This window comes from Alligator sinensis, unplaced genomic scaffold (genome assembly GCF_000455745.1).
Source record: "Alligator sinensis unplaced genomic scaffold, ASM45574v1 scaffold311_1, whole genome shotgun sequence".
Classification (NCBI taxonomy): domain Eukaryota; kingdom Metazoa; phylum Chordata; order Crocodylia; family Alligatoridae; genus Alligator; species Alligator sinensis.
This window is the reverse complement of record NW_005842355.1, coordinates 1350389-1377503: the sequence shown is the minus strand read 5'-3', so window position 1 is coordinate 1377503 and position 27115 is coordinate 1350389. Positions and strand designations below refer to the sequence as shown.

Below are 27115 nucleotides of genomic sequence, written 5' to 3'. Positions count from 1 at the left end.
GGGGGGGCACATGCCCCTCGGATCTGTGTGCGGGGTGAGAGCGGGCTGCTGCTGCAAGCTGGAGCCAGATGCTGCACCAGGCTTTTCACAGCAGTGTGGGGCTGAGCCAGTGCTGCACTTGGGGTGGGTGGGGTGGGCGGCAGCAGCGGCACTGGGAGGGGGGATACAAGGGGACTAGAGCCACCCAAAAATGTACTGTGGCCCCCCCCCCGAGCACTGTTGCTGCCCATGATGCCCTGCCTAGCCTGACCACAGCTGTTGGGGAGAGCCCGGTGCAGCCTCTGGCTCCAGCCTGCAGTGGCAGCCCGCCCTCACCCCATGACGGATCCAGGGACACCTCCCCATGCTTCCACCTGGGGGTGCATGCAGCGGCAGGAGCTGCCACTCCCTCTCCTGTCCCCCAGATGAGCTGCAGCTCTGTCCCCCACCCTGATGGGTAGTTCCTGCTCCAGCTCCACTTCCTCCCTCACTGCGGGGACTTTGATCTGCCCCCCATTCCTTGCCTCCTGCCCCCCCCCGGGACTTACTGGTTGGACGTTGCTAATCAAGCTGCCAGGCTGCACTCCTGACTGAGTGCATGCTGCAGCTGTGTGTATGCATACAGCATTTATCAACATTGTTATTGGCCACATCAGCCAAAAAAAGTGATTGATGCTAATGTCATTGTTCCCTTTATTGGTGCCGATATGATATGGACCGATGTATAGGCGTACCTCTAGTTTGAGTAGATGAGAATAGATCTAAACTTGGTGTATGAGTTCTGGTTTAATTACAGTAGCTGTACTTGTTTGTACTCAACAATGGCAAATATAATTAGCTTCTTTGTTCAATCTGAACTTTTATGATATAAAGCAGGGGTTGGCAAAATATAGCCTGTGGGCCAGGTCTGGCCTGGCAACTGATTGGATGCGGCATATAAGTGGGCACTCACCAATTGATTGCATCTAACCTGTGGCTGCCCCCGCAGTGCTCTACTTGAACCTGAGCCTTGCCCATTCCTGCCTGGGCAGCTTGAGCTACTTTTCCACCCACAGCCGCCCTGCACCCACTAGACAGCTCCACTGTGGCAAGCGCATACAGTTTCCCAGGAAGACTGTTACTGCAGCCACCCAGGTACGGTTCAGCTTCCCTGCCTCCAGCGGCTCCTCGTCCTGCCCCTGCTGCACCGCTCTGGTCAGCAGGTAACACAGGGAAGCCAAGGGGATGCATGCCAGGCAGCAGATGCTCAGCCAGGGGGCAGGGGGAGCTGCAGCCAGGTGGCTCCTGCCCCAGTGCGTGGAGCTCTAGCTCCAGTTCCTGGCTGCCTTCCGCCAGTACCTGAATGGCTGCAACCTCCCCTGGAGCAGCAACACTGGGAAGCTGTGCGTACTAGCTGGGGCCAGGGCTGGGGTGGTGCTCTCTGGTGGGTGGGGCCAGGAGCATAGCACAGGCTTCCCGAGATGGAAACAGGTGGGACTCGGCCCCATGTGGAGTGCTGTGGGCTGGATGGGGTAGGGGGGGCAAACTACACCTGCATCACCCAGCTGAGCTCTGCTCCATGTGTCCTGCCCTCCTTGCACCCCCAGGCAGTTCCTGGGACCTTGTGTCAGCAGCCTTCCACACACATGTGCATGTACCCCCGCCCCCCCGACACACAATATGCAAAAGTAAGGCTTTAATTTGAGCTATTATACAATTGTCTCTACACTACTCAAAAAACATAAATCGGGACAAAAATTATTTTTTGTAATAAAATTAAAATATGTGAAAGCAGATGTTTGATTCTTAGTATATGATTCGTTTTTTATCTATAATTTGTTAAAATGGTATCTTCTGAAAGATTGTGTGTGCAGCCTTTAACAGCTCACCAAAACTTAAGTGGCCCTCCAGCTTAAATAATTGCCTACCCTTGATATATAAAATCTTTGAATTATATTCACCCTACGTAATCTAATCAATTTAAGCTGTTATGAAAGGCAAAGGTAAGACCTCTGGCTCTTGAAAAGCATGTATAATAAAAAAGCTAATATAAATAAAACCATCCTGGATTTGCAAATTAATCTAAAAATCAGAATGGGCACTAAGGGTATGGTATAATATCTCCAGTAATAGGATTTGCTTCTGTAAGAACTAAACTTTCTTCTGATTTTGCACAGCTGTACTTGGTTTCAAGCTTCTGCTCTCCCTATGCATACAGATATTTTCTGAAGTAATTTCCTTCTCTGCATGGCAGAACAGAATATTAATACAAAATACCTAAAAGAACATTGTATCTTTAAGTATTCACTTTTCAAAATGGGGAAATTTGAACCACCTTTAAGAAAAACACCGGCTAGTACTTAATTATAATAAGACTATTAAACACAGCAGTAATGAAGTACTAAGATCAGTAACTGTCAAGCTTCAGTACATACTACAGAAGTCACTTTTACTATGAAAATGTGAAATTTTAAAATGATGACTTAGCACTGTCACTAAAGACTGAATTAATGATTTTCTATTTTAACCAGAAAGGATCTATTTATACATGAAGAAAAAGAGCAAATGCCCAAACTGAAAAACAACCCTGTTAATTTAATAGAAATGGAAAACTGGATTGCAGCATTTTTCACTGCAGTGTATTATTACTCATTACTGTTTAGCTCAAAAATACTGTATGAAACTTATTGGAAAAAGGCAAAGAGCCAACTGGCTTGGCACCTTGTCAAATGAAACATTTAATTCAAAATAAATTATTAAAAATACAAATTGGGCACAGCACTTTTATTAAGATAAATGCAGTTGAGGGTTGTATTTTTTTTTTTAATTGCTGCCTTCACAAATCTTGTGCTTTTAGCTTATTTCATTTTTTGATTCTTGTACATTTCATTTTAATTTTTTCCAGATCTTTTACTTGAGACTGATATTTTGTTTTTCTGAACTTATTTCATGCTGGTTTACTGTAGTTCTTTTGGGGGTTTTTTTGTGATATCGATGGATACTGTTTTTAATGTTTTACTTGAACATTTTCAGATTCTTTAACTTAATTTTATTTTTTATTTTAAAGACATTTTATTACAGATTAAATGGAGGCAATTGGAAATTGAGTTTTGCTCATGTTGAAAGAATTGGAAATGTGTACAAAATAAATGAAAATACTGGATTTAAATATTTCGGGTTTAATAACTTGGTGGTTCTAGCAGTGTAAAGCTTGTCAGCCTCCTTTCACCCATGTGCTTTGGGAATACTAAGCCCTTTAGAAAAAGCAATTAAATTAGCTTGAAACTAAACTTGAAAAATTATTTCAATAGGATTAATGACTAGGAAAAGCTAAGCAATGTCATTTTTGTTCTTTAAGGGTACTAATAACAGATTAACTTTATGCAGTCTTGTATACATCTGTGTGAATGCAATACTTAGTTTGCAAATGCTGTACTGTAAAGCAGTATGAGGTTCGGCGGCAAGGTACTTGCAGCTCTCCAGAGCTGAAGTCCCACCCACTTCTCTGCTTCGGGGCTCCCGACTCGGGCGCTGGGCTCCCAGGGCTGAGGTTGCATCCGCGCTGCTTATGCCAGGGCAAGCTCCCTGTGGGGAAAGCCAGAGTGGCTCGGTGCTGCAGTGGCAGGAGCTCGATCCTGTGGCCAGCTCCTGGCTCCTAAACATTAAACTGGAGAAGCAGGCAGAGCTCTGCAGCTCTTGACCTTCAGTGGAGGACCAGATGTGGCTCCCAGGGTGAGTAGCTCTGGCCACCCCTGCTATAAAGGAACATTATCCCCCCCACCCCCTTCTAAAGGTGTTATGCTAGTTTTATCCATCTCCACAATATGCTTTAATTTTGGAACAGGGAGTACCTTTGTCCTTTTGTTGTTATAAAGCTGTTATGTGCCCCTACTGGGGTAGAAAGAAGAATGATGGATATGCAGGGGGATGCGAAGAGGAGGCAGTGGTGGATTTCAGGGGCTACTTTGTACTAAAGCAGTCTACTGTACTGTGAGAATGGCAACCAGGGAGCATTGAAATCCTGATCTTGCCTCTTCTGTAGCCATACCCTAGCCAGCAGATCATTGTTATTGTATAAGGCTGTCTGACATGTCTGAGCCCAGTACCCAGGGAAAATTTTTCTGTAACTGGGTAAACCAGCTTTAAGACAACTTTGCACAAGTGGATTTGTGTGAAGTTGCCCTAATGTATGGAAAAATCTGAAGATATTAATATTGGCTTAAAATACTCAAATTATTAATATTATTCCCAACAGAGCACAGGAAAATTAATGAAATAAGTTGTCAGCTGTATGACTGACTAACCGTTTTACTTTTATGTTATGACAAGCAGTTGTTGGTAATGACCTCTACTCCTTAACCCAGTATGAAATGTAAAGGTTTTTCATGTAGAAATATTTTAATTTTCATGCTGTGCCACGTAGCAAATGAACAAATTGGGAAGGCAGGGGGGTGGAAACTGAAGAGACTAAGTAACTGAGTTATGTCAGAGATTTGGGTAAAATCAAAATTCATACAATCAAAGTTCTCCCTACTTCCTGTTACATATTGATGTATTAGCTAGCTGTTACTTGAGTTTACATTTCCTATTTGAGAAACATGAATTCTTAGAAACCATGTTAGTACACATATATGATTTTGCTATAAACCATATTCGTGTATGTGTGCATGTAGTCTTGGTATAAATCAGCAAATAATTTTAGATACAAGAATATACAGTGCTACCTATGCATTGAAATCGAGTGTGTTCTAGTTTTGCTTCTTTTACCTGAATATTTTACTCTTTTTTTTTTTTTTTTTTCACAGATTGATTTGCTAAGAAATAAGGTTCAGGAAAAGGAATTGTTTATAGTACAGCTTTTAGAAAAAATCTCTTTCTTAGAATGTGAGGTAAGTGCCTGAACTTGCACTAGGCAAGGAAGGATGTTTTGGTTGATATCTTTTACTGGACCAACTTCATGGTTCAGATAGTTAGACAAGCTTTTGAATGCAAAGCAGTCTTTCTTGGGTTTGGAAAAGGAAGCAGCTACAGCACTAGACTTTTAGAGGCTAAAGTTATTTTTGATATGTTTTTAAGAGAACTGTTAGCACCAATATTATCTGCTATTTTCTTTATGTATATCTGCTGAGCATAGTTGCTGCTGTAATGTGGAGGTACATTCATGACATTTTATGAATGCATGTAATGAATAGTCTTCATGTTCACACCTTGAACTTCTGTAACAAACAGTTATTTACCAATATTATAGATGCACTGAAAAAAAAATTGAGGATTCCAAATCTAGGCTGTAGATTGATTTATATTTTTAGTCAATTTTATTGTTCAGAATTAAGGGAATTTCTAGTATTTTAAATAGGATTCTTGAAATTATTAACTGATGAAGAAAGCCTGCTGCTCAACTTCATGTTTAATTAGGAGTATAGAAATTATTTTAAAGATATAATTTGCAAATCCCTGTTTTCCAGAACAAAGAATTACAAGACAAGTTGGACTATTTAATGGAAACTCGGCAAAAGACTAGTGTGGAAACCAGAGAGACTGGAGTAGGATGTGATTTTCCACTGAGGTATTGGGTATTCTACCAACTTTACCTTAAAGGGTTTTCTGCAGAAGTTTAGTTTAATCTGATAAGCTGCTTATTACAAGTACTGGTAGAATTTTGATAATAGGTTATAAAACATAATTGCTTACAAAGGCATCTGCAGCCTAATAGTCAAGTAATTTTTATTTGGTTGTCTATTTCTTTATAGCATACAGAATGGAAATAATATTTTCCTTTGACTACATTTCTGATAGCCTTTGACTACATTTCACATTTCTTTTGGCAAAATGATGGGACGTTGCAAACTGTTGGAATATGCAAGTGCAAAAAGAAGAAAAAAGTGAATTAAGCAGAGTCTGCTCCAGACTAAGATTTCCCTCTGTTACGCAAACATAAAAGCATGTCTTATGATGTCAAAGGGAAAGTTTATTAAAACTGGTGCTGCAGGACCTTCCCAGAGGTGATTTAAGTACTCTGGTGTGTGAGGCAGGATTAGAATTCAGTTGGTCCAATGGTCAAATTAACTTCATATTGTTTTTATAAAAACATGAAGTTGCCACGTTTCCTATATGAGCATTGGGTAGCTAATATAGGAAATATCTTTGGTTACTTTTGACTGTTGTGTGATGTCAAAGCACCTCCTGAAATCCATTTAATTATAATGCAGATACATATTTTTTTTATGCCATGTGTGCACTGGTAGCTGAATTCTGTCCAAAAACTGACTAATATAGGCTTTGAGCATTGTTTTTGTGTTAGGAGCAGCCTCCTGAAGGCTGAGTAGCAGCGGTATAGTTCTGTAACTGCTACAGCCCACATTAAGACTGCTGCGGTAGAGTAGCCAGTGGGTAAATGTTACCATTCTTCATCTACCTGTGTCCTGTGCACTGAGGTAACAGGCGGTCCAGAGGCCTTCAGGAATACAGACTTACACTCTTGGAATCTTGCCTAGAGGTGCAACCACAGAGTCAGGTTTAGTTGCACTGTAACCAGGACTATGTATTTGCATTGAGGGTCTGGGGAGATGCAAATTGCTCCTAGCTATATAGTAAAAAATGAAAGGTAATATTGTCCATGTGTAACAGAGCCACAGAGCTGGTTGCATTTTTAACAGGCAGAGGTGAACTAATCCTCTGCTATACAAATCCTTTAGCTATAACTTAGAAGAATGCAAATAGCCATATGATTCAGTAAACCATTATGTCATATAACTATGGGACTTCTTAATATTTTAAAATAAACCAGATAATCATTTGCTTTGGCCTGGAGCACATTTGAATGGCACAGGTTATGCTATGAAGTTTCAAAGATGATACTCACCATGGCTGCTGACCCTTTTCTGTGATATCTTTGTGTGTCTTTGAATCTGAAAGCAGACTTTCTGTAGCTCTCCAATGTCTTGTTTTTGAGATTTATCTTTGACATCTGTTCAGGTTACATTTTGTGAAACTACATTTTACAGTTAGTAAGAATGCTCCCCTTCCACAACAGTAACAGCTGTATCGCTTGCTATTCTACTACAAGACCTCTGCTGATGCTCATTTCCCAAGCTTGCAAGCATGTGACATGAGATTGTTGAAGTATCCTTCAGAGTATTTAAAAAGGTATTTGAAGGGTATCAGATGCATGCTATAGGTTAAAAATAGATTCACTGCATGAGTTTTCAGAGCTAGTATTAATAATAACCTCCAAAATAAGAGTTCTTTGTAGTGAAGTTCACTCTCCTACTGACTGAATGTGTACCTCAAACAAATGCATTGAACCTGGAGAATTGACAGAAAAACCTCTGCTTTTTTCCTGTCTTAATAGCATAGGCATCAGCAGAAGAAGTTTTCCTGAAACTTTAAGGCCTGTGAGGATGTACACTCCATTCAAAAGAGTCTTGGAGCATACAGTGAAGAACAATACATCTTAACCATACTAGTGAATGTATTTCTTACAAAGGAGTAAATATCTGAAGCCTCTGAAGTTTGAAATCTGAAAAGAGTGAATCTAATTGGCCCTAGAGAAGAACAACAACTTCATAGCTGAAGTTGCTACTGACACTAGCTTTTTGCATGAGGGTGTGTGTGAAGGGGACTGAATTAGCTACCAGTCTGTATTGCTTCTTAAGAAGAAGCTGTATGGTGCAATATCTGTTATTTCAAGTACTTTTAAGATGAGACTATTTATGAAGTTGTACAGTTTTTCTGATGGTGTGTTGCAATTGTTTGTAAAATGAAGCTTTAATTTATTATTTTATTTTCACTCTAAAATAATTAGGTGTAGAATCTACAATTGTTTTGGGAAAGGGCATCAATTTGAACGCTATTACTTCCATCAGTGAGAGGACTACCTGTTAAAGAGCTCTATTCACCCAGCCAAGGTGCACTGGTATTAACATTCTTTTGAAGAAAGCTTATGGTGAGGTAGCCTCATAACTGTTGGTAGCCTTTAAAGAATGTGATCTGCAAATACTTGCTAGTGAATGTGTTGCTTACTATTCAGAATAGTAAGTATTCAGGCTGCCTCAGTACTTCAGTGTTTTGCTGGATTAAGACCTTAGTTGATGCTACCTTGAGTTGTAACCAACACATTCACAACTAAATATAGGATCAGTAGCAAATCTTGTAGTGAAGGCCCTATCATGGGTCATTCTTAGTCCATTTTGCCCCAGAAGGGGGAATGAACTGTAACAACAAAAAAATGCTTTCCATGGGCAGCATTTGCAGGTTTATTCTCTTACCTGTTGTAGGGTTTTGTTCCCAATTACTGTTTCTTCGGAAAGATGTATTGTCACATGCCCAACTTCAGTGTAGTGGCAGAAACAATTGCATCTGCTTGTGAATGCTTGGATATTTTTCATGTTTTGTTTATAACTTCATAAGAAAACCTTACACTTTTACTTTCAAATGATGCCTTCTTATAGTTCTATTAAAAGGAGTAAAGACATAATTTTACAAAACAGCTAGCGCTGCATTTGTTTTAAAGAAGTATTTTGTATTGAGCTAAGTATTGTTGTGTTAATGTTTGTTGAACAATTAATTCTACTACCAGAAGATGCTAGTTGTGCCTTAGAACTTCACAAAATGAATGTTTCCCTCAACCTTTACTATGCTTTTTATAATCATCACCTACTACAAAAATATAGGAAGAATTAGTGTTCTTAATTGAAATAATCAATGGTCTACCCCTCAGAAACCCCTTGCTTACTCTTACGGCATTTTACATTTTTGAATGTTTGTTTAACAAAGCTTATTTTTATTTATCCTGAAGCTACACTATTTAACTGGGAAATAGGAGCATTTCAGACGACAGTATCCCAAGTGCCTGAGTTGATATAGCTACTTTGAAATGCTTTACTTTACACAATCAAGGTTCTTGCAACCAAAGCAGGCGAATAGAATGTAAATCAGGACCTAATCCTGCCTGATCCTATGTACTGTGTTACACTTCAGTATAATTTTTTTTCTCTCATTTACCTGGACTTTGACTCCTAAGCCATTTCAAAAGTTTGTTCTTAGTTTCTGAAAAGTAAAGCCCAATACTATCTATTCTGTTACCTGCAAAATTCAAAGAATATTTTTCAGTCCAAAAAGTCAAGACATGAGTTAATTCAAACACAATTTAATATCTCTGTATTTGATTATAATTTCCATTGTTATAGACTCTGTTCTTATTTCATTATTTAAAAAGCAAAAAAAAACCCAACAGCCCAAAACCCCAAGAAAAACCAAAAACTTAAACTTTGCTGAATGGACGGTACTTCCTTTGAAAGGAAAATCTGATTTTTGGGATTGAGGGACAAATTATTATAAAATTAACCTATTTAATAAATAGGTCTACATACCTCAGACAGTCAGCCAGGTGCAAGAGAAAATTTTTAAAACTATGCTTAGAGTAACAAGGTGAAGTGCTGCCCCAGTTGACATGCTGGGTCATGTTAGATAGTAAGGGTAACACCAAAACCTGTGTTAAAACTGTTTCTCTTAGCAAAGAGGCACAGGATCTCTCCTTTGGAAAGGCACCAAAGGGCAGCTACCCTGAATACAGGGGATTATACTCTTTATAAGAGGTTGCTTTCTACAGGCCCCTGAAATGAGGCATTGCTTTTAAACTCGGAATTAGGGTAAATGTGACCAAATGTTTTGAAGATGTGCAACCATATAACAACCAAAGAGTAAGGGGAGTTGTGGCTTTTACTTTAAGTGGAGAATTTCATGAATGAAGTGCTTATGTTTTAGATGCGTCATCCTGAAAATAACTGGACTATAACCTAATAATTCCCAGACAGTTTGAAGCTTGTCAGAATTATAAATTAGAATTTGTTGGTAAATTATTGGTAGAATATTAAAATATACAAACTACAAAAAATATAGGAAATGACTTTGCTTACCCAATGCAAATATGACATGCTGGCCTAGTGCATGTTATCATGACTCCCTCTAGTGCTATGTATCTGTAACTTCAAATTACTTAATAGCTCATTTTCCTGAGCTGAAAGATTTTAGGATTGATTCCCCACTCTTGATTCTGGTGCCTGTCTTGAGTATGCAGCTACATTTCATTATTATGAAAACCTCTTACCATCTTAGATGTCAACATGGCATCACTAGGCCTTGGGAATTTGTGTTGATCCTGTAATGAGGTTGGTTTCTAATAATGGAAACTAACACTGGACTTTCAGGTGTTTGTATGAAGTGCAGGTTAAAAGATGAGAGGAAAGGGCACTATTATAACTCCAAGTTAACATTAAACTTTAATTATTTTAATATAAATAAAACTGAAGCCAATGCAGTTGCACAGGCTAGGGTTCAGAAACAACGAGCAAATATTACAAGTTTTGTGTGGCAAATAGCATGTGAATGGGGACAGTGAGGGGGACTGGAAGAGTATTTTAATACGGATTTCAAAAGGAAATTGAATATGCTTTCAAAAGGCTCAAAAGAATCTCTTGAGGAAAGGATGTGCAAGTCTCATTAATTCTGTGTAGAAAAAGTTTATCCTCTGAAACTGACAAACCACTAAAACTGCGAAATAGAAGTGGAACTTGGTTCTCCCCTGTGGAAATTTCCTTTACATAAATAGTAAATTGTCATATAGAGTATGATGACATCTGGGTTTCATTTTTTTAAATGTGAGGAAGACTGAAAAAAACTATTCCGTAGTTTAAATAAATAAATAATCCTGATTGGTGATGTATTGCCTAAAAATCACCGATAGAGACAAGAGTTTTATACTTTAATTTTGTAGCTATTTGTCTACTGTTTGGTCTTGGCTAGGGGATGTATGGAAGTAGGATAAGGAAAGAGAAAATACACTTATAAAATACAGTGCATCATGCCTTGTTGAAAAGTTTAGGACTGAATCCTCAGCTTGTGTAAATTAGCATTTCTCCATTCAGTCAAGGTGTAAAAATGTTTTTGCAATTTAGTATAACCTTTGTCAACTGAAGTTTTGATTAATGAGTTTCCTAACACTAGAAGGTGGGAGGAGCTGTTCTGGATTAGTCAGCAGGAACCACAGAGTTAGGTCACATAAAATGCCTTGTGTATTTAAAGAATAAATTTATGTGTAATTTTACAGTGTCATAAGTGTCCAAAGCTCATGTTCTTCTGTAATTAATTCCAGAATGTTAACTCTCTATTTAATTCTGAAAAATAATTTGGGATGTAACTTGCATATATGGTGTATAAAGAATAAGGTTACATTGTATATTTTATTATATATTGTATGTAGGATTTGGAAGGAATAAGCTGTAATAAATATTAAACGTGTTTTCTAATGAATGTTGTTGTTCTAGTTTAAGGTTAATTTACCCTAAAAATCATAGAAATGGCTTAATCCTATGAATTTTTGTAGGGTCAAAACATATGAATTTGGAAGTGATTTGTCTGGCTCTTCAACTTTCTTCTCAGTGTTTCCTTTGGCAGATACTCTCTTGAGAACAGGAAGACACTCCCTTGTTAAGACTGTAGACTGTTCTGGAGCCAAATAACAAACAAAGTTGAAGATCACTTGGGGGCAGGATAGGAAGGGTAGAACCATTGGTTTATTTTGGATAAACAAGAATGGTGCATCTTTTCTCTCTTGTCCCTCAAACAGCCTGTTTTGAAAACCAGCTGTGGTCTAAAAACCATTCTACTATTTAAACCAGAGCTAGCTGAAGACGCATGTCCAAGTATATTGGGGATCATGATCCAGTGACTTCAGTAGAACTATACCACATTTCATAACTAGTTTTCATAACTAAAATTTCATTATCAATCAGAATTTATCTTTAAAAAAACCCACCTTTGTTTACAATTAAGGAGTCTCACTTAAAGTTGAAGCAAGAGGAAAGATTAGAACCAGGGACTAACCAACACTACCCATACATATGCTCCCCCCCCCACCCCATGCCTCTGGCTGAGGGGCCCCAGAAGTCCTGCCTCTCCCAATAGACAGACAGATGGCCACCTGTCAATCTCTGGGGAGAGGCAGGACTTTGGGGGCTCAGCCAGTCTCTCCCCTTCCCCCCATGCTCCAGGATGTCAGGGCTTCCCACTTTTCTGTTTGGAGCTGCCTTTTCCCCCCTTCCCCACCCCCAACTAGCCCACTGCCATTTCCTTGCTTTATCATGGTCCCCACACTTTTTTGTGGGGGACCTACCAAATTTGTGGTTTCTGTGAAATCATGAATTTGGTACGTTCCTATGATAATCAGCATTGTTTTGAGTTTACAATACTCAACTTAGGAAAGCAAAGGTTAATTGCTTAACTTAATGCTTTTACATGTGTATTTCCAGTGCCTTTTGGTGCGCCTCCAACTTGGACTTGGTTGGGGGAGAAGGGTTGTATAAAATATTAGTATCGGAAGTGTTTATTGCTTCAAAACTTTCATTAATTCTTTGGTTTTCATATTGCTGAGTTGTTTTGGTTCTTAATATTTTAAAACAATGCTCCCCAAACTTTTCCTCAGCATGGCCCCGCATTCCCATGTGACCTCATTTGGGATGGCGACCCACAGTTTGGGAACAGCTGTTTTAAAACCTATTTTGGAGTTATGGGTGGATGGGTGAAGTAGATAGAATGGAGTATACAAGCTGGCATAGTATGTGGTTCTTTTATAAGCCTGTGAGCTTATGCAGGGGGTTCTTCCATGACTGCAGGGACACACAGAAGCGGAGATGTGAACTACTCAGGTCTCCACTGCACGTATCTAATTTTAAGAATATAAATAATTCCCATCACTATTCTGCAAAGCAATTTTGCATCTGGGTAGTAAAACTGTATGTTTAAATGTTTTGCTGGGTCATGCCCTCACCCCAAACATTAGCCCACTGGTGAAATATAGGACAAGAAGATAACAAAGAAAAAAAAGTGGTGTTAAATAAAACATGGTAAATATGAAAATGATCAGAGGAAAAGAGCTTTATAGCAGATGATGAAGAAGAAAATAATTAAGAGTAAGTACTCAAATTATGCAATACTTACAAACCTTTGAGTCCCTGCTCTGTAAAGGCAGAAGTCGCAAGGTATGATATTTAATCGTAATTATTCCTCAAATGTATTAGGATAAAGCTATAGGTTTAAGGATCTGAGTGACTGATTACAGCTTTTTCTCTTTTTTTCTTTAAGAAAAATAAAACAATTCTATTATAAAACTGCACCCTACTGACAAATTTGAGCTTTTCTTCAATTTTTCCAAATAGATATTAAATGAATATTTTCATTCCAACTGAAAACCATGTTTCACTTGGTATTTTAGAAGAAAAAACTGTGTTTTCTTTTTTGTTTGTTTGGGTATTTGTTTCTAGGTTTTGAGTTTCCCCTTTTACCTATTTTAGTTTAGCTCAAAGTAGTGTTGTTTTTATATTGGTGTCTGAACCTGGGGCTATTTCAATCTTTCTCTCTCTCCTGTTTTCTATTTGGGAATGGTTAAAGTATGTGGAAAAAAAAATTTCCACCACTTATACATTTTTTATCTCCATTTTTCCCCCCAGCAAAAATCAATTTTATGGGGAATTCTGTAAAAAAAGAATTGTGATTTTTTTTTTTTTTTTAAATTGTAACAAATCAGAAATGCAATCTGTATCAGTGACATAGTGACCTAAACTACATACATGGTCACGATAAATAATAAACAGGAAAGACAAAAAGTGGAGGTGGGGAGAAGGAGGGATAGAAGAGAAGTGTGCAAAGGGTAATAATTGCCAGAACATTCTAAAAATTATTTCCAAATTGTATTAAACTTCTCAAAGCAGTTACGTCTGCTTGTTTTTTCTCCATGGATGCTGGTTGTTCTATGTCATTGTACCAGGACTGATAATAGGGTATGACCAAAATATGTGACCATGCAAGGTTTCCAATCCATTGCATCTCCACATATGTGCTGGCACAATATGTACTTTTTTTTAAGTTTATGGGGAGCCCAGTGAAGATGAAAATTATCTTTTGCTATACAAGATGTCATCTAAAAGGAATTGTAGATATCTGAATATTCTGAACTTAAGATTTCCACTGTGATTCTGTCATCTAGATACCTAAGTCTTGATTCCACTTGAGTTTTAAATTATTTGCATCAGGTCTGTTATATGATATTATATATTCATAGAGTGATGCCACAGAATGGGGGAGAGGCTAAAATTAAGTACTTAAAGTGTTTGATGTGGCTGATAAATGCTGTGTGCGGGTGTGCAGCCTCAGCACAGCAGGCAGGGACCCAGCAGCATGGAGAGCAGCCGGGTCTGGCCGATAAGTCTGTTATGGGGGAAGGGAAGGGGCATGGGGGGCGGGGGCAAATGGAGGCCTCCACGGTGAGGGAGGGAGTGGGGCTGGTGCTGGGGCAGGGCAGGGGCTGGGACGAAGGGGCATCTGGGAGGCACAGGGAGGGGACAGCTCCTGCCACTGCATGCACCCCAGGAGGGCATGGTAGGTGTGTGCCCCTGGATCTGCACATGGGGTGGGGTGGGCTGCTGCTGCAGGTTGGGACCAGGGGCAGTGCCAGGCTCTTTTCAGTGGGGGTGGGCACAACTGGGCTGCGCTTAAGGCAGGCAGCTGGAAGGGAGGGTTGGGGAGGCTAGAGCCATCTCAAAATTCACTGTAGCTCCCCCTCCCAGCACCGCCCACCCCGAGTGTACCCCAGCCCTGCAGGCAACAGGACTGATAGGAATCCCTCACATACTCATTTAACTTGGCTTTTCTCACCCAGATCATGGTATTTTTTTTCATGGGTAGCTGCCTACTTGATTAATCTCATTTCCCCTGGCCCTCAGCTTTTCAATTCACCTTCCAGCTGAGCAAACAAAGGAGTGAGTAGCCATTTTAACATGCTTCCTCCCTCTGTCTCTCTGGGGTGGGCCCTCAGTTCATCCTGTTCATGAAACAACTGTTTTAACAATCTCTGGGAAATGTGTCTCTTTGCTATTACTTGGACCAAGAAGCCACAATTCAGATAGACTTTAAAAGACCCAACTCTACTGCCTGGGACATGCTGTTCAGCTAATGACTTTATTATTGTTACTACTGGGTGGAAACAACCTTTAAGACCCTTAATGTCCCAGCTTGTCTTTTGGCTATATTCTCTTCTTCTGTGATCTTTTGGGTTTCTTCCCCACTTTTTTATGAGTGTTTACATGTCTAGTTTTGCCCAAATTTTGATATGGAAGGTTCCACTCTGCACTACAGGGCCACAAAAGGGCAACCGGCTCTAACCTCTGCAACCTTGACCTAGACATAGTGTCCCATGTCCAGATTTGTGATGGATAAAGGAAAGTAGATCCAACAATCCGGCCTGACCCCATCTCAGCTTTATGCCTTGTACTGCCAAGCACCGCTTATATAGGGAAATATAAGGAACTGGTCCCTGTGATGTGCCACGGACTCAAGTGTGATCAGATGCTCCTAATTTAACTCTTAAACAGCAGAGCCACACTTATCCTACTACTACATATGAGGAGCTGAAGATATGCAGCAGGGTTTGTCCTTAAAGAATCACAGCTTTGCCCATACTGCACGTTGTTGGTGGCTGTTTTGGTCTAAACCGGCATAAGTCATTCATGGTGCATGGTGCTCAGAGCAAGTACCCACACCCTGTTTCAGTACTGTTGTTGCTAAGCTTTGGGAGTGAATTCGGTGGTAGTAGTAGTAGTAGTATCATGAAGTAGTAGTGGTAGTACCATGAAGGAGTGGTAGTATCTGAAGTAGTAGCGATAGTATCATCTGAAGCCATCTGAGCCTACCCTTATGAGGTTCAATTTATTACTTGTCATGGGTGGATCTAGAATTTAGAAAAAGCAGGGTGCAGATGGTGTGGTGTAGCATCACTTTGAACACATTTTTCTCCAGTTAAAAGAGAAACTTGATGCTTTACTAACAGGTGAGGGGTGGGGAAGGCTAGCAGTATATTATTCAGTTTCAGATCAAAGCAAAAATAAATATAAACAGGCACTAAATTTGCTACTAGTTTGTTCTGTTTTTTTAACAGATGTAAACTAGGCAAAAGTTAGTCAAAATAGGGGAAAGATACTGTCGTTAGTGTTATACCCATTATTGTTCAGGCCCCCTCTACAAGTTCAGGTAAAGACATGACTAAGTCTAATGTGTGATCCACACAAGCACATTTCCTGCCATGCCGCGTGTGGTAGGAGGCAAGATTGTGGGATCGTGCACTAGATCCAATTGTGCCTTATTGCGACGTAAGGCCAGCTAATAGTGGGCTGAGGGGGCTCCCAGCCAGGACCCACAATGGGGCTCAGGGTCCCGGCAGTGGGAGTCACAGCTGGGACCCAGAGAGCTGTCAGCTGCAGGGTCTCTCGTCCCGGGGTGCACGAGGCACAGCTGGGGTCTAGAGCCCCACTTGGGTCCAAGGGTTTCCTGTGCCCTCAGCCTTGGGGATCCTGGGAGTTACAATCCTCAAGGCTTGGGGGTTGCACCCTGGCCACAGGGGAGCCCCTGCTACACATGCAAATTAAAGCTCAATAACAACCAGCTCTACAGCCTACACATTTGTGAGGACTAACTTTACAGCTGGCTGGAGCTTTGTATCCTGTGACAGCTACTTTCCGGTGGAGCTGGTCTCCAGGCAACTGCAATTAACCCATTAAGTGCCAAAAAAGGGGAGTTGTGCAACACCAGAGACGCGTTGGCAAGGGGGCTCAGAGCAGACCTAAGGGGAAAGGCTCCGCTGCGCAGTGAAGCACCAACTCATTAGAAAGGAGCGGGGGTTGTTCGCAAGTCTGGAGTGGGGAGAGATTAGCAGGAATTGGGGGCGGGGAGAAGGGGGCTATGACGCGAGCGGCGCGCGCTGAGCCGCCCCGCCCTCGCGCCTTGGCACAAGTGTGGCCCCTCGGCGCTACCGTCACTTCCGGAAACATGGCGGCCCCCTCTGGGCGGCGGAAGTCGGGGGCTGTGCGGCGGAGCCGGCTGCGGGCTGCTGTCCCCGTGACATGCGGCCTCGCCCCATGGTATGTCGGCGCCGTCCGGCGGCAGCGGGGCCCTGCACGGCCGCGGCCTCCTGGAGCTGCGGGACATGCTGAGGCCCCAGCAGCGACTGCTGGCGGACCGGTGAGCATGGGGTGGGGAAAGGCAGGGAGGCGCCCCGCTGCCAGGCCCTGGGAGCGGGGAGGAAGGAGCGGGCCCCGCGCGGCGATGCGGGCTCCGGCTGCCCCCCGGCCCTTTGTGAGGAGTCTCGTTGTGGCGCGTGTCCCCCGGCGCTACCTCGGCCGCCCCAGGCAGTCGTAGATGTGTCGGGCTGCGGGGGACCAGTCCAACTCCTGCTCCGGCAGCATCACCGCTTTCCAAGCCAGCCCATAGAAACCGCGGAAGGAGCCTAGGGAGCTGGGGCCCAGCTGGCCTGGAGTATAGTGGTCTCTTGCCTCAGTCCCCCTCTCTCACACCAATAATGAAAATGCTGCTTTGCCCCAGGCAGAGTCACGGCTGTCCCCTCCACTGCTGTGCCCCACAGCCCTTGGACTGGTCCCTGGCTGCGGTGACTTAAGGGTGCAGCCACCACTTGCGCATCAGCTGAGGACAGTTTTGCTATGAAAAACACTGATGCTAGCATCGTTATTTTGCCCAAGGAGCTGGCGCATGTTCCTTTGTTGGGATAACCTGTATTTACACCAGAAGGGATTGCTGGCATGGACTCGCTCTTCAGGTATAGGGCAGGCCACACAGATGGACTTAGTCATGCTTGACTTGATTTCTCTGTGGAGTCAGTTAAATAACTCATTCTTTGGCACAAGCCACCACTGAGTATTAATCGGCGTTATCAGAATCTCAACATTTCCGCTCCTTGCACACTCTCTCCCCAAAGCGCTTCTGTAATCAGTTTACTACTAATAGCTTTGTTAGCACAATCCAAGTGCATGGAGTCTGGTCCAGGGTGTCAGGATTGCAACTGAAGTGACTTACTTGGCTTGCACATAAGCTGACAGTTTTGCCACCCGAGGTAACCGTAGCACACTTCAGTTCAGATGTGGCGAGAGAGAAATACAAGACTGACTTTAAATCATAAAATATTTGTACCACTTGTAAACAAAAATGCAATGGTTTCTAGTGGTGTGGGAAAACTATTTACTATCTTTGTTAAAGCTATGAATCTCTAAGGTTACAGACTTCACATGCTTATGCAATTGTTAGTATTTTGCGTTTCTCTGAAAGCATTACGAAAGTTATATGATGTTACTATGAAACCATTGGTTTCATCCAACTGATATTACATACGTGTATGCCAGAAGTGTTTTGTTCAGTCGTCACAATTTTTTTCTTATGTTTTTAGGAAGTTTATTAATAGACTCCCAGACAAGGGGAAAAAGATCTCAGATTTTTCTGAAAAACTCAAACACGTTATTGCACAAGAGGAAGAAGTAATGAGGACAACCAAACTGCTATCTACTGTGAGACTGGAGTTCCAGGCAAGACGAGAGGAAATTAATACAAGCAAGCTAAATGAGAACAAATTAATAAATGAAGCATTTGCAGCCATTAATGAGAATTCTTCTATTGATGTAAATGGATCCAAGGTGGTGTTGCAAAACCAGGAAGCTGAACTTACCAGGCAAAGACTCGCAGATGTAGCTTTTAAAGATGAGAAGGGTCATGGGAAAAGTGATGAAATAAAAAGCTCTGTAGAAAGCCCAACAAAAGTCCCACTTGGGGATGAAATCAGGCCACAGTCATCCACAGCCAGCCTCCTGAAAACAGATCAGCAGACATCTCCAAGTAGTTCTATGGCTGGGACAGAAGGTGCTGCAGAGATGCCAGGCAACAGTGGCAGTGCATTGGTTGATGCCTTTCAAAGTTTCACAATTGTACATGGGGATAACAGTGAAGGAATATCAGAAAAAGAACAGCATGTTTCTGCTGTTAAGGAAAATCCCTTTGGAAGCCTGCACACCAGACTGCCCAAAAAGTTGCATTACATTGAAATTCTTGAGTCAAGAGCCAAGAACCCAGTAGCTAAAAAACCTAAATTTAAAACAAATATGTAAGTAATTTAATCAAGACTAGCACTAGTTTAAAACAATGTGGGAGGCTCCTGCCACTGTATGCTGTTTGTCCAAGAGCCGCTGGTCTGGTGCTTGCCCATTTGATCAGTGGCTTCTGCTGCTGCTCCTTCAGGGGGGAGGGGAAAAGACACACACGTGTCCCCAGATCAGGGCAGGGTAGGAAAAGCTCCATGCAGCCCTGGCCCCAGCCTGCCCAGTCCTGTGCAGATCCAGGGTACATGCCCTCCCGGACAAGCAGGCAAGCACCAGACCAGCGGCTTCTAGACGAGCAGCACTCAGCGGTGGGAGCCACCCCCTTCCCTCCCCTTCCACCCCACCAGACTTACCAGCTGTGTACAGCTCTCCAAGCTGTGCGGCTGCACAGGGATTTAATTGGCCAAATTAGGCAGTTTTCTGATATGATTAATTTTCTTTATGTTCGTGCTGATCTGGACTGATGTATTGGTGCACCTCTAATTAATTTTTGTCCTGGCTACAAAGCAATTGCTCAATTAACAAATCTTCAGGTTCTCTCTTAAAAGGTGATAGCAGGTAGTCATCTTTCAGGATTGCTGAGAATCTAGATTTCTGTTTACAGAGGTCATTGTTACTATTTTAGACAACCAGAGGTCTACCTGACTCTGAACTGATGCCGTCAGGTGTGCCAGTTACTGAAATGTCTGTTAGTTGTCAAGAGTAACTAACTTGTGGTAACGATACCCCCTTTTTCCCCTTAACTTGCAATACTAGTTCTGATATGACCGAGTTTGGTAGCTTTACTAAATGTATTGGACTTTCAACCAGGGTACCACATAATGTTAGCGTTGCTAAGTTTACAAATGTAATTCAGAAGAAAAAACAGTTGCAAATAGAAGTTTATAGTTGTGGCTTTTATGAATTCTTTGCAACAGAAAAGCTGTTCCATTTTTCTGTAAGTAAGAAAAGTGTGAGAACTAAGAGTTGGCATTCTCCTGCAGTTGCCTCTAGTCTACAAAGGTTGATAACTACAATATTATACTATGTGTAAGAGAAGAATTGTTATAATACATATTTATGATTGAGGAGAGGACCATAATCTAGTTAAGACTTATACAAAGGATATGGAAGTATAAGATTATCAGCCATCTAAAAGCACTCATTTTTCTATGGAGTGACAACTTTAGGTAACTGTAGAAGAAAGCAGCAAGGAGTAGCTGGGCTAGGGAGATGTGGTATATGACTAGAGCCGTTCTTTTATAGTTGTATTAAACTCTTGTGTAAAGAGATTTATATTTAAGGCATGATTCTACTAGAGCAGTTTCTGAAAGAATATGTTCTTGATTCCAACAAAAGCTTTAATAAAAATTGATGGTGTTTTGTATAGGTTAGTACCAATGTAGAACTCCTAAAGTCTAATTCCAGGTACAGTAGTGCCTCGCTGTGCAGCATTGGAAAGATTACTTAACCCCTAGGTTTTTTTCCTGCATTAATGAAACTGGTTGTATTCATTTTTGATGCATTGTGGAAATTAGTTGGCTTTTTTCCAAAATAAAGCAATAAGCTATAAAGCACTTATATTGTCTCATTTAGAGATTGGAACAGCGCATCTGTTTATACCATGCAGTCTTTATTTCTATGGGACCAACTTGTTCCACAGGGTACAACCAATCATAAATCATTACACAAACAAAAATGTCAATAGTAAAGAGTCAATGCTTACCCTAAAGTCCTTTCTCAGATACGGAGTGAATGTTCTGGCTCAGTGCTGAAGCCTCTATCTCCCAGCCTTCTCTTTCCTAGCTCTCTCCCCTGGGAGCTTTTAACTTCCTCTTAATCAGCCAGTTATTCTCATCAGCTGTCTAGTCATAGGCAGGCATAGTCATACCTTACCACCGGCAGCATCTCTGCCAGCCTGCAAGGGGAAACCTGTAGTTTCTCAGATTTTTCTCCTTTGAAGTAGAAAACCCTTGTTTTTTCCATGTAAGTGGGGAAACCCCAGATCCCTGCTGATCAGCTGCTTAGTCCTCCTAAGTAGGCATGCAGTCTTGCCTTACCACCTGCATCTGGGCTGCAGCCTGTTACCTTAGGCAGGCATGCAGTCTTGCCTTACTGCCTGTAGCTGAGCTGCAGTCTCTGCTACATACGGCCTACCCCAGCCTGCTAGAGCCCATTTAATTTTTGTTAGCCCTTCAGTATTATAAATCACTGTTCCTAGATTTGTTCAGCTTTATTGAACTGCATTGCAAATATGGATCACAGCTTCACATTTGTTCTGCTTCTAGATTACTGTCTGAGTTAAGTGGGTCATCTCAAGGTTCCTCACCTGATCATTCACCTGGAGGTCCTGGGTCTCCAATTTCTGCTGAAGAAAGACGACTCGGAGATAAGAAACACTTGAATGATGTCACAGCAGCCCGGTTGCCACCACTACACCATGAGCCTACCCAGTTGTTATCCATAGAAGAATCCATAGCAATTCAGATAAAACAGAAAGAAGTTTATGAGGTATGAGTTGATTTTAATATTTGGTCTGGAAAATAACTATGTCTTTTGACAGCTAAAGTATAAAAGTGACACCTTTGATACCAGTACATTAACTGAGACTTCCCTTGTTCATGTTAGATCCACTTTTTTCTATAACCATGTTCTCAGATTAATGTTTTTAGAGCTGTTTATTAAGCAGTAATTTCTTTATATGTAGTAATGATAAATTCAGTGCAATTTCAGCTCTTTACCTCTAGTTTGAATTCCAGCTGTATATCCCTCTAACAAAAGTACTAGTTGCTGAAGTTCTGTTTTGAGATCAAAATTCATATGGATGATAGCAAAAGGAATATCTGACATTTGAAATGTGGAAGTAACTATAGTTATTTGCCCCCCCTCCCCCCACCCAATACTGTACCTGGTAGTAACCAAGTTCTTAGCAGTCACTGGAGGTTGAGGAAATTCCATGCCAAACAGATCTCCTGTAGTACTGGATTTTTGCATTGAATTGCTGTATGGTGCCACACTAATGTTTAGAGCTGTACACCTTGTAAAGTCTTTTTAGTTTTGGGCCACTTAACTTCAGCATGTTGCTTGTTTAATATTTTATGAACACTTGCTAATTAATCTTCTCATTGTTCCAGAGAGGGAGACTGATACACTTGGGAATCTGCAATCAGCGTAGTTATTGGAGTAGCAACAGGCCTCAGCTTCCAGTAGAACTGTTCTTCCTAGTTAGCAACGTATCTCAGCAGGATAATTACATATGTGGGCCAGATATTGCTCTGTTAAAGTTTATTGGGCAAATTTCCACTAGCATTGGATTTTCTCTGAGAAGAGCAGGAGGGAGCTGCTGCTTATGCTTTAGAAAAAAGTGAAACCATTTATTTTTAATTTGGTGGAGAGATGTATGTTAAATTTTGTTTTAAAACTTCATTTCCCCCAGCAGATATCCTTAGAATTGCAGAGTTTAACCCCAAAAGTAAGCATAATTGAGAGTCACGGAGATTTTGATGACACTTTCTTCTAGTAGCATTTTTGACATCCAAACTAAAATGGCAGATTTTTAAATTTTAGTTTAACTTGTTTGTGTTTTTCATTGTGGTCTTTTTGTGTTGTTTTGTTTTATTTTAGGAGATGCAAGCCAAACTTGCAGCACAAAAGCTGGCAGAGAGATTGAATATTAAAATGTTCAAGTATGAACCAGAGGGGGAGGCATCAAAACAGTACAGAGAAGTGAGGGATGAAGAAGACTGCTTTTCAACAGAAGACTGAGTTTGCAAAAGAATACATAATAGTGGACTGTGTTTTAAAAAAAAAAAAAAAACCCCCCCCCCCCCCCCCAAACAAATGCCCTTATGCCACAGGTTTTTTAAAGCTGGATGGCCAGTATTCTTCGCCATATAGGTTGCTCTGTTTTTGCTGGAGGAGCTATAACACTTCAGTTCCAGAAGGCAGTAATAGATTTTTGAATACAAATGACAGTGGTGAGTTTTTTTTGAGGGGCTGGGGCTTGGTCTGATTTTTGTACAAGAGTTGGCAAGGCATCAGTGCCCTTGAAAACTTACCCATTGGGCTCTTTACAGCTCAGCTAAGGTAGCTTTTGAACATGCTTTAGTAAGCAGTGACAAAGCATTCACAAGGAAGTGGTTACTGTTCAATGGCGAACAAAGGTTTAAAGGTAGAAAAAAATGTTATTCCTTTTACATATTGTGAATGGACAAATCTAGAGTTATAAAATAACTCAAGTTCCCTTTGGGCATCGAGAGTTACAATGATCACTGTTAAGCAAATTTAGAGATCAAAGACATTTAAATAATATAATATTTTCTATTGAACTTTGGGTTTTTTCCATATTATTTTTGTATGTTGATTAAAATTTTGGAATACTATTTCTCACTGTCTGTCATCTGCTATTAATGAAAGAGATCCTTCATTCAGATCTGTTGGTGGAAATAAGTCCTGGGTACTTTTTCAGTGAGGCAAACTTAGCTGACGTTGCAAGATAAAGAAATTCCTGCATATGCCAGAAGTATTTTAGAATTTTTTTGTCTTGGAATAAAGGTGCTCCTCTGAAAATGAGCACCATTTGAAAACCACTTCTTGTTAACAAAATACTGAGTAAAATACTAATTACTTTTGCAGTAATATAATAGATTCATTGCAAATACATCTCAGACAAAGATAAGAGAAAATGCCTTATTTGGCCTCCTGAGATCTTGACTCGGATTCCTCTGGAGCAATTTAAGGTACTCGGCTCCTTTCTGCTGACTTGAGTGTTGGCCTTAACTGCTGTTGGAAAACTTGAACCTTTGGCAGGTAAATAGTCTTTCCTACTTTTTGTTGATGGTAAGTATACTAGGATGCTTTCTGCTTAGAAAGACAAACATCTGGAAACTAAGGGGCTTGCTAGAAAAGCCAGTAAACATGTGCATGCCTATAAACTGCACCAATATAGGTGTGTGCTTCTGAAGGAGAACAGTGGTTTCAGCCTTTAGAGGTGTGACCATAAACATGAGATTCCTTTCAAGGTTTTTGTTATTTACACAATTTTTGGAACCTTGAAAGGAATCTCATGTTTATGCTCCAGCACCCTACAATGCAACACACCTTCAGAATAATCCTTGCTGGAAGAAGCTATCTGAGTGGGAGAAAAGGGCATATGATGGCAGGATACAGAGAGAATAAATGTTTGTGGCTGTTGGAATAAAGACATTTTCTAGATACAAAACTATCCCCAGCTTTTCATCATTATGACTGATTTATGCATGCTTTCTTCAGTTTAACCTGTCCTGTGACAATTAACACTTGTACAAAGGTAACTGGGGGTGTGGACATGATATACTTCATTACACAGTAAAAATAGACCTGATGTATAGCTGTGCTGCAGACTAATACATGGTGAAATTACCCCTTGAAGAACATGCAGTTTGCTCCCTCTGAGGAAGCATTTGCTCAATGTCAACTGCCAGCCCCCTTGCAGCCAAGTGCTGTAATAACACCTAACATGGCCAGCTAACTTGGGAGAGCTGGTTGTCAGCTCCTTACTACACAGTCTGTGGAGTAAAATCCAGGGTAAATTTACTCCGCTTTAGTAATTGCGTGTCTGTTCCCTTTGAAGTGGTTAGGAAACTGCTGTAGAAACTTCTTTTTTTTTTTTTTTTAAATGTCCTATTAGAATGCAAACTTGCTAGAAATTAGTTGCATTTCATTTAAAAGAATGGAAGTTCTGGAAATCTCAAAACACAGTTGTACAAACTGAACGATATCGCCCACAAGAATCATTGCCTATTTCATAAGTAACATTTTTTTTTTTCAGAAGTTACATGCTACCAGCTCTCTTCCTTATGTTGAAAGTGACAGAATTATATGAGTATACGTCTAATTTTTGGTCATATGGGTTTTAAGAGCTTGCCAGAAGTAGTTTGATTGTACCTATTCATTATTCAAGTCCTATGCACACTAATTCTGTTCAACACTTTCTTAACTTGGGGACATGCGGGCAGTGGATTGCGGCTCAGCTCTGCCCTGGCCCCAGCCCTGCACTGACCACCCTGGGATCCTGATGCAGTCCTTGCCCTAGCTCTGCCCACCTGTCCCAATCCTGGATGCTGCTGCCTGCAGCCCCATCCTAGCTGCCCAGCTGCACATAGAGACCACTTAGGGAGTTTTGGTGAGCTGGGGGGGGGGCAGGGAAGGAGGTGCTGACCCAGCTTGTGGCAGCGCATAAAATTCTGTAAATGGCCCTCTGGCCAAAAAAATTACCCACCCCGATCTAGTTGGCATATGTAGCTATAGCTGACCTACCCTTACAGCATTTTCTCTCTTGTAATCTTCATTTGACACTCATCCATAACTTTTACTCTCTTTTGCCCCTCAAGATTCTTCCCTATTGTCTTATTCCTTCCCCTTATGTTCCCTATCCTTTTTACCATCACCGTTCTATACTTCCTACAAATTGTACCTGTACCTCTTCCCTGCTTCTCTACCCCTTCCTCACAGCAGCACGAATCCAGATTCCAAACCCTCACATTCTTTTGCCTCCTCCCTCAGACAAATTTGACCAGAACAAGTCTGGCCCTTCCACTGTGCCTAACCCTGTGCGCATCTTCCTGCCATCCTTCCCTTTTCTTGCTTTGTAGTTCAAGCTCTACAAAGTTTCTCCATCTACCGTTCATATTTTGCTTTCTCTAGCTTTTGCCTTTTGACTCTGAGACCTGAATTCTTTTGTCTGACGCTGCCTTCCTTACGCTCCTTGTGGCAGATTTTGGAGTTTCTTCCCCGTGTTGGTTGCTCCAAGTCCATTACATCCTCCTTTTTTCTACTCTTTTTAACTGTGTTGTGCATCTACCTCTGCCTCTTCTAACCCCTTCCAGCAGACTTTATCTTGATCTGGATTCCTAGCAGTCTCTTCTTTTCCTCACAATACTCCATGTTTTTTTTGTTGGCTTTCATGTTGATGGCGCAGCTGGCCAAATGGTGGCAAGCTTTCCAGCCCAGACCTGTCTTCTGCTCAAAATATAGTTTGAGCCTGTCTGACATTTTGTGGATATCTAACATGGCGAAATACAGCTCTTAAAATTCTCTCACAAGCCTTACCTGCTACGTCTCTTAATCAGTGGATAATGTGGCCATCCTTTTCCCAGATCTGAGTAAGGGTACTTTGTGCCTGAAAGATTGTCTAACATCTCTTCCAGCTATACAATTGGTCCAATAAAAGGTATTACCAAAACAAATTCTTGCCCCTCTTTTATTCCTTGGACCCTTACAGTACAACATAGTTCCAACCCTGCCATCTTTTCTGTAACCTGCTTGACTTATTATCTGGGACTTCTGTTTGCTCTGGGGGATTGTTGTAACTCAGAACGCTTCCCGCAAAGCCTACTCAGTTACAGAGAGTGATATTATCCCACTCAAAAAAATAATGTTGCCAATTCTTATGATTTTTGATGTTGTTCTTAAAGTCTATGCTTTGGGAATGTGAAAAACTTAGCTCTTTCTTTTATAATATATATATAAATAAATAAAAGAAAGAGCTAAGTTTTTATATATAATATAAAAGAGCTAAGTTTTTCACATTCCTGAAGCATAGAATCGTAGGGCTGGAAGGGACCCTGAAGCATCATCGGGTTCAGCCCCCCTGCATGAGCAGGAAAGACATCTGGGGTCTGGTGACCCCAGCCAGGTGACCATCCAATCTTCTTTTGAAGACCTCTAGGGTAGATGATTGCACCATTTCTGTGAGGAGCTTATTCCATAGTCTGCACACCCTAGTTGTGAAGAAGTTTTTCCTAATATTCAGCCTGAAACTATCTTCTAGGCATTTGTGGCTGTTGTTTATCCAGGAGTTTGTGGCCGTTATTTCTAGTTTTCCCCCAGGGCGCCCTGGTGAACAGCTGTTCACCGAGCCCCTGATGTACACCTCTAATATAGTGGTAAGCTGCAATCAGGTCCCCTCTCAGCCTTATTTTCTTTAGGCTGAAGAGTCCGAGATCCCTCAGCCCCTCCTTGTATGTCTTGCCATGCAAGTCCCTGGTCATATAGGTAGTCCCTGATCATACGGGTGAATCATAGAGTTTGGTAACAATGCCAAAAATCATGAGTTGCCAATACTGAAAAAAAAAAGGGGAGGGGGGGAGAGGGAGGAAATAGGGATCTCAAACTCTGATACAGGCTTTTTCTCTCTGTACCTGAGGCTTTCC

At 41.3% G+C, this 27115-nt stretch overlaps 1 protein-coding gene across 1 annotated transcript in view; it reads left to right on the top strand.

Moving 5' to 3' along the window:
• The window catches only part of LOC102380343 (myocardial zonula adherens protein), a 79174-nt gene extending 55036 nt beyond the window's left edge, over positions 1–24138 (top strand). The window contains exons 12-16 of the mRNA XM_025210526.1: positions 4764–4847; positions 5424–5524; positions 18242–18949; positions 21212–21434; positions 22548–24138. Coding sequence (XP_025066311.1) covers positions 4764–4847; positions 5424–5524; positions 18242–18949; positions 21212–21434; positions 22548–22688 — 1257 coding nt within the window. The 3' untranslated portion in view covers positions 22689–24138. The remainder of the gene's footprint in view (positions 1–4763; positions 4848–5423; positions 5525–18241; positions 18950–21211; positions 21435–22547) is intronic.
• Positions 24139–27115: the final 2977 nt, after the last annotated feature.